Below are 8,454 nucleotides of genomic sequence, written 5' to 3'. Positions count from 1 at the left end.
TTTTAAATATTGACATTATGATGTATATTTAATAGTTAATCTTGCAGTCTCCTTCCTAATCCTGTTTGGTATACTTTCGTTAAAAAATAACAACAATGTTGTTATCTGTGGATATTTTTAAAATATTAGGGCAAATATAATGGCTACATGTGCTGACTTAATGAGCAGCTATTGTTTCCACTTGTAGATAGAATATACTTGTTCATGCCTTCTGAAAAAGAAAGCAAAGTAGCGGGAGAGCCTCTGTATGCATATTGTATAGAGTAGTGATAGGGTTGAGAAAGTATTTTGTTTTGACCTCAGTCTGAAATTTACTCTCAAACTTGCCAAGGTTTATTTGTTATTGACAAACAATAAATGCTACTGCTTTGACAGTCTGAATTCTGAAACACTGGGAAATCAAAAGTAACTGAAGGTAATGGGGGCCACGCAACTCCATTGCGTGGCAGGGATTGCGGAGATCAGTGCACTGTAAAGTTTTAGGTTTCTGTATTTATGGAAGTCTAATAACTCATACAAGACTCTAGTAGACCTATATATATTTATTTTATGGGCTGATAGAGTATATATGTGGTAGGTTATTATAGACAAACTTCTGGTGTTTCAGACTGTGAACAAATTCCTGTTACAAAATTTACTTTTCACCTGTTGCTCTGTGGAAAACTCAAATGAGCCGTGCATTCTTACTGAAATAACTGATAGCACGATATACTACCCTATAGATCCTGTGTTATGTGTTGTGCATTAGGGAAAAATACTCTGTGCTCCCATTTGCTTTTGATGATCTTGGATACCTATCTGGTAAAATAATGAGGGATCACAGTAATTTAAATGTAATGTGATTGTGTACTGTATAAAGAATTAAAACAAATTGTAAGTTGGAAAGCAGTCAGGTGCTATAAAGCCTTTCCCTAATCATCTCATTTCACTAATGGACTTCGCAGAAGAGAACTCCAGGGACTATAAAGGAAGATAACAAATACCTTTCCATATTCTGAGTTCCTAGGTAGGCTCTGGTAACTCACCAGAGTTCTGCTGATACTAAGTTTTCTTTGTTTCACTTCTTTGTTTTTAACAAGCGTTGAGAAGGGAGGGCATGACATGAAAAGCTCTCCTGGAAGTTTTATGTTTCCTTGTAAAATCTGATATGTAGCTTAGTACTTAGTGCTAAAAACAGGAAGCTAATGAAGGAGACATGCCTTTGTGACTCAGGCTTCGTTCAGAGGAACGTTCCTACAACTGACAATTGACAAGTCTGGAATGCATGACTGTCAGTAGTTCTTTTTATAATGTAGATTTTGGTTACTATAAACTGATCTAATATATATATATCTTGTTCTATTCTCTGAAAATGGCAACGCTTTCCTGAACATTACTTTTTTTAAAATTCCAAGTACTTCCAGTTAACATAGTAGCCTTCATGATATTTTTTTAATTGTTACAAAGTGGTTTGTCACTCCAAAAAGATGTGAAGAACAGCTACTGATTCTTTTTGCTTTTGAGCTACTTTGCTGTAGAGAAGTGTTTACAATAGTTACGGTACTTACGTATTTATGCGTAAGTGTAATAATTATAATATTTGTGCATAAGTATAATAATTATGCTTTGTGAAATGAAAGTGTCTGCTAGTATATAAAAAGAAAAAACCTGAGAAAATAGAGTGGATGATGTGAGGGGAGTGAACGCGGTGGGGGGGATATGCCCACATACTTGCACAACTCTCAGAATGCTTTTTGTTATTTCCGCTGTCTGTGTGCCATCTGTGCTCTAAACTTTTTCCCCTTAAAGTTTGTTTCACTTACTGAGGAGGTAATAAGGGAAAGCAAAAAACCCAATTCCTTACACTTCTCTGAATCCTGGGAAAGGGGCTAGCAAACTGGTTCTAATTTCTTTACAGCCCCTGGTAGAGTAACACTGTAAGGCCGATAGTTGAAAGAAGTGCCACTTGTTTCGTCCTTTCTGTCAGCACCACTCCTGGCACTGTCAGGAGGGTGGATGTGGATGGGCTTTTGGTCTGAATGCATTGGGGTGGTTTTATGTTTGACTTTCTTCCAGCTAGGACAGAGGAGACCAGTAACTGTAGCTGGAGTGCTTGGCTGTCCGTGCCAAGCTTCGAGTGTGGTGAAAACTAGCACTGCAATTCTGGTCATTTCACATGCAGAGTGATTACAGTGCCCTTCAAAATACTGAAATGTTGGATGTGGTCTACTTATCCTTCCTAGCAAATGAGGGAATGATAAGGATAGGTAATTAGGAAGGAAGCCAAGTATTGTTACTGGACGCCCAGGGAACGATCTGAAAATCTGAGACTCCAGGATTGGAAAGGCCTCCTTGAATCATTATATTGTATACATTCTTCTCACTGGCATCCACAGTGTATATTTGGTTTAGTTCCAAAAGTAATTAAATAGTTTGGCTTTTAGGGAAAAGATAAATGGTTTGCTAGTTTAAGGTTGAATATGGACTCTTAAAACACAACTCTTCTGCACATAGTATTGTAAAGTTATTAGTTTTGGGGATACCTAATGTGGAGAACTTTGAAGGTCCCAACCTCTTCCTCACATGCTGGAAAAGGTCCCTTTTGGTGAAAGGATATTGATTGCCACATTGCTATAGAGTAAGAGAAGCTCTTTCTATTTGACTTAGATTTATTAGATAATCATATCTTGATCTAGGTCTTTAAATGTCTCTCATCACTATGCAAAACAAAGTTTATAAGTAGAGGTAATATCTTTTATTAGGCTAGTAAATATAGTTGGAAGAATTAGACAAGCATTCAGGCATGCAAACCCTTCTCATCACTGTAACATCTGAGGACCTAATTCCTGTTGGTTTTAGTTTGTTTTGATTTCTTCCTAAAATAGAATCTCAATTGCTTATTCAACAGGAATATTTGCTGTGTAACCTACTACCTGCTTTTCTGCACTTTTAGACCTTCTGCCAGTTAGAGTATCGAGTACTTGATACCTACCAGCAGAGGGAGCACATTTATTTTGAATAAACTGAATGAACATGAATTAAATAGCTTTGCTTTCCAGAATTTTTCCAATACCAAAAATAAAGTGTGCACACAACTGATTTGGACAGCAGCAAAATGATAACTTAATGTAACTTTTATAGTCTAGATTTGTGTCAGCATTGAATATTTGGTTGAAAGTGCCTGATTCCCTGTTATTCTTTACCAGCATTATAAGGCAAGTGCTGTGCTTTGTGTCCTCACTCTGGTTGTGAGCCTGGGCGATTACTGTTTTGAGTTCCACCCAGCCAAGAGAGGTGCAGAGCATCTGCACAAGTTGCAACTTGAAGCAAAATCTTGAAAATACTCTAACAATATATTCTGTTGGCTTCTAAGTAATATTGAAATCCATACTAGTGAGGTGGTACTGTTGATTTTACAGTCCATCTAACTTTTCCTTTGTTTTATTTTGTCTATCTTTTTGAACTGTCTGTTACTATGGTATTCCTTTTTTAAAAGCGTTGTTTATGCCTTCAAGATGATGGTGGGCCCACACTTTGTTAATGAAAATTAGTTTACGTTATGCTGCTAATTTCAGTGTTTACACACTTACAACAGTGCTCAACATCTTTTATCTGAAAATTCCTATGGAAGTGCTGATGTTCTTGAAATAGTATTTTTTTAAATTCTTCCATGCAGAGGGACAGTCAGTAGTGAAAGTGAAGATAGCTCAGATGAAGAGTTAACTGGTCCTTCCATGCAATCTCAGACTTCTGCTCAAGGTCCAGCTGACGATACTGATGATGAAGATGGTGAATTCATTGGGCCACCACTTCCGCCTGGGTTCAAGGATAGCGATGAAGATAATGACAATGATGATACAGAGGAGGAAGATAATGTAAGTATTTTGTTCCTACTTAATGTTTTAATGCTTTGAGTAGACTCTAATTTGTAAGCGTGCTCTTCCGTTTATGATTGAATTTGCAGGTGAAAAATGACTGTTGTTTGAAATGTGTTTCTTTTTTTTAATGATTATTCAACAAATGCAAATAAATGCATTTATTTAAAAGTGGTGGGATTTTAAAATATGTATGGGTATGAATCTCACGGGAAATTCATCATCAATTAGTATGCATTGTTTACTTTTTTTTGTTTTCATGTTATGAAAGAACTATATACATAACTATTTTATATTAGTATTTTATACGATGTGTTTCCCAATGCATGTGCAGAATTTTTTACAAGAAAGAGGAGATAGAGGTGGGCTTGAACCTAGGGAGAGCAATTGTGCCAAAACTGTTTTGAGAAAATGAACTGTGGTAACTAAGGAGGACTTCTTTTTCTTTTTGTTTCTCTTGGTTTGTTTTTTTTCTAAACCTAAGTATGTGCCAGATTAGTTTGTTAGACTGAATGTAGATTGTCTTTTCTATCTATGTTAAAAGCAAGAAAACCCCTAACATTCTGGAAAACTTACTGGAGTGGATATTTTATGGCAGTGGATTTTGTATGGTGCTTTCCTTGTTGTTTTTTAGCAGCAGTGATAGAAATCCTGTAAAAAAGGCCTTCCTTACACTGTTTTTGAACCATTTGTGAAAGCCTGTATGTCCTGTTACACAAATACAAACCTAAAAAATCTTAAAAGACAAATTCCCAGATGTCTCAAGCGTTTCTCGTCAATTCCTCTTCAGTTTTGACTAGGTGTCTGGTTTGTTTGTCCTTTTCCTGTAAAATCTCTTTATCTTGTCTTGTGAACTTTAAAACATATGTTTAGACTGCTTACTTAAAATGAGTGAGAGAAAATACTTAAGCAATGATGTAACTGATTTTTAGAGTTAGTCTAACCTTGTATGATCACAGTTTGGCTTTTTTTTTTAGTTAGTTGATTTCTAAACTGAGTATCTCCAGATTCTTCTTTATAATAATTAAGAGAATTTTGCATATGTTGGAAAATTATAGAGAATTTTGCTTAAAAACCACACTTATCAGATTAGCTAGTTAATGGTGGTTCACCTTATATACCTCTATTTTTCTTGTAACTCATGCCAGAAATTATTTGAGTTTTCTTTTGCAAACGAGAATTGATACAAGTAGCTTGTGGTTTGGCCATAATTTTGTTGTAAGGCTGGATTAAAATTTGGGAAAATTTTTCTCCTGGTTCCGTGGTCTGTTAGGGAAGTCACTTTCTGTAAAATATGTGTATACCTTTCAACTGAGTGTGTTCGCAATAGTCTTGCCTACTCATACTGAATTAGCAAAGTTATTTGGTTGTGTCAAAGAAAGTTTCACCATGTTGGTCACATAAGCTATAATGGAAATACTTTAAATATCCAGCATCTGTTTTATTGCATCATCAGTGGACGGCTGGCATCCTTTGTCTTTTTTGTTGAGTAATTTTAGTTGAGTAATTAGGTTCATGTGAATCAAGAGCCCTATACATATTACTGTTTCAGTTTATGGTATAATCGCCTCTTTTGTCTCAGTAGTGAGTGCTATATGGATTCTCAAATGTAATCATGTTCAAACTATAGATTAGTGCCAAGTTGTAGCAGGCTCCTTCATTTGTTCATATTTATGGGATATAAGAGGCCTTGTGGGAGAAAGTAACTAAATGCTGAGCACTCATTTACATAGCATAGCAGTGTGGGAAAACGGTAGTATTTAATAATTGAGAAATTGCAGGAAGATGTGTAACACCTCTTAAGTGGTAAAACTGTGTTTATTTTTGGAGACAGTCTGTTCCACAGAACAGGGTAAGGCTTTTAGTGGTAAAGGTAGATTATGAAGAGAAGAGGGGGTTATCAGCAATGTGATAGAAAACATCTATTTCTTTTTAATCCCTCTGTGCTATAGTGTGCTGTGTACCTATTTTCTGTTGTCTTCCGTCAAAGATGGCTGCACCTTAGTAATCTCTAAAATGCAGTCTATTATGCATATAAATAATTTTGGAAAAAACCAGCTGGATTGTTACCTTAACATGATGTCTGTTGTGTGGCAGTGAGATACAGATTTTTAATTTTTTTTTGTATAATTGCTTGTATGCCTGTCATATTTGTGGATTCTGAGCACTGAATATAATTTTATTTTCATTATCTCTCTCCAAAGGGCAGTGGGCATCTTGTTTAGTGAAATTCTAGCTTTAGTTCTGTAAACTTTTCTAGAATGCCAAAGGGAAAAAACAATGTGTGAAACCAGCTGATTTTACTTCAACCTATCTCTCTCAGTAGTTGTTTTGTTTGCTGGTTGACTGTTTTAATTTCTAGCAAGATTGTGGTGTTAATTTTTTATTTACATGTATTTGAATAATGCTGAATAAACTGGATTTACTGGAAACTGGAGTTAAAAGACCCCAATGAAAAGTTTCAGACAGAAAGGTAACTGCATTGCAGACTGGTGTGATTTAAGTTTGTCTGAACTTAAGACAATAGTTACAAAACAGTCTAGAATAGATTTGGTTGAGAATAAGCAGAGCAGCAGAAATATGAGACTTGTGGGTTTTCAGCCTAAACAGTTAATTTATAACGGGGAAGATTTTGTGTCAGCGTGGATGCCAGAGGCCTTTGGGGTCTAGAGCCTCCCCTTACTGCTGCTTGTGAACTCAGTTAGTTTCTTTCCTGTGAAGGGAATCAGGAAGCAGCTGTGCTTTCCTGATTTCCTGTTGATCGATTGGTGATCACAGTGTGATCCTATGAGCCCCAAGGAAGGCAGGTGTTGCTGTTATGAGAACTCTGTGATTCCTTTTTCTTGCTTGTACTTCAGGCTGTGGTTGGTATGCATGGGGGCAGAACTGGGAGAGGAGAAACGGAAAGCTCCATTGAATAATTCTTTTGTTTTGTTTCCAGATGTACAGTGAGACTGACTGTCTTTTGCTATCATATTTTGATGCTGAAGTAACTTCTTTAAAACACAAGTATCTTTATTTTTGACCCTGAAGGAAACAATTTTTTCTTTAATAGTTATATGAGTTGCAGTTCTGTAATGTGAAGTCCTGTGTATTTTGTATAGCATAAAGTGCACCAATATACTGGCTTTGCCCTGGTAGCTTGCCACTGTCTCTCAAGCCTGACTTTAGCTGCAGTTTATATAATAGGAACGTTGTTTTTCCACCTTTGCTTGTTCAGTTGTTTTTTCTTTCTTATGAGAGACTGTCAATAGAGACATTTGTCAAAATCGCTTGCTATGAGGTTAGCATCTCTTGAGTCTAGGGTTGGTCCAGGACTGCCCAGCTTACACTGGGTATTTTACTGAATAATTGTCAGGTGGAAGGACTAGCTGGTGGTTATTATCTTTGGGAAGTTTTCATACCTTATTGGTGTTTTTATAGGAAAATTAATAACAGCAGTTAATTGCTGAATGTTTTGAGTCAGCAGTGTTAGTTTTTGAGTATTATACATTTCTGTAATTTACATGTTGTACAAACTGAACATAAATTTTTTGAGGAGAACCAGAGATACTGTATTACATATGTGAGTTCTGAATAGAGTTACTTTTTTCTCTGAATTGCTGTAAGTTCATTTTATATACTCAAGTCTGTGGTAGCTGTTGCAAAGCATTCTTCTGTGTTTGCTTAAGTTCTGCGTTAATACTGATGGTAGTTACATTTAACAAATAAATATTTAGATTTAATGACTTATTTAGTATAGTTCACCTCCATTCGGTCCAGAAGTGATGACTCTTGACAAGGTACAATATGCTTGTAAGTACTTACACAACTATTTTACAGTGCTTGTTTTGTAGTAGTGTAAGGAATACTGCTGTATCAAGTTTTTTTTGTTTTAAGGATGATAGGTACACTTGGTACCAATTCACTCTGATATTTTCCTCTTGTTACAGTTTTCCTTTTTATATGAAAGACTTGCATTAATTTGGGGTGTGAAGAAAATGGGAAGAGTTGCCTATTTGAATTGTGATCAATGCAATCAAAATAGAATCTGGTTGGACAGGACACTAGCCAAAGCAGTCATTGTCAGGGTTGGTGAATGGACAGCTTTAATGCTAGGACATAAGCATTTTTCAAGGTAATAGATGACACTTATTAAAAGACAGTGTTAAGGGAGTGTGTATTTATTAATATTCTCTTCTACATGTCATCAGAAAATGTGCTGAGATCTTTAACAGAGCTTAATGGAGTGCTAGTACCTTTTCCTCACTTGAAGCAACAGGTATAGAGGTGGTTGTTGGAAGAATTTGATGGATGGATTTGCAAGGCTTTATTTTCTGTCTGGAGCTTATTTACAGTTGATTCTTCTTTGGAATGGAGAACTATTTCTCCCTGCAGTACCGAAGGGATACTAATCATGTTGTAATTATGTCCCTGAAACAAGTACAGCCTTGGGCCTCTCCAAGGCTGTACTCTGATTTGGGCATATTTCCAGAATGATAGTGTAGCTGTATTCCAAGCTTTAGAATTGTTTTTAGACACTTCTAAATTTTTGCAGAGGTTTAACAGGACATACCAGTAACACTCATTTGTTCAGAATTGAAGAAAGCCATTTCCTGCT

General features: G+C 36.1%; 1 protein-coding gene across 1 annotated transcript in view; it reads left to right on the top strand.

Annotated features, from left to right (window-relative positions):
- WDR70 (WD repeat domain 70) overlaps positions 1 to 8,454 on the top strand; it is a 141,124-nt gene that overhangs the window by 3,594 nt on the left and 129,076 nt on the right. The window contains exon 3 of the mRNA XM_009894710.1: positions 3,656 to 3,854. Within this exon, the coding sequence (XP_009893012.1) occupies positions 3,656 to 3,854 (199 nt within the window). The remainder of the gene's footprint in view (positions 1 to 3,655; positions 3,855 to 8,454) is intronic.

This window comes from Charadrius vociferus, unplaced genomic scaffold (genome assembly GCF_000708025.1).
Source record: "Charadrius vociferus isolate BGI_N301 unplaced genomic scaffold, ASM70802v2 scaffold450, whole genome shotgun sequence".
Classification (NCBI taxonomy): Eukaryota; Metazoa; Chordata; class Aves; order Charadriiformes; family Charadriidae; genus Charadrius; species Charadrius vociferus.
The sequence above is the reverse complement of the archived record's forward strand: the minus strand, read 5'-3'. Positions and strand labels throughout refer to the sequence as shown.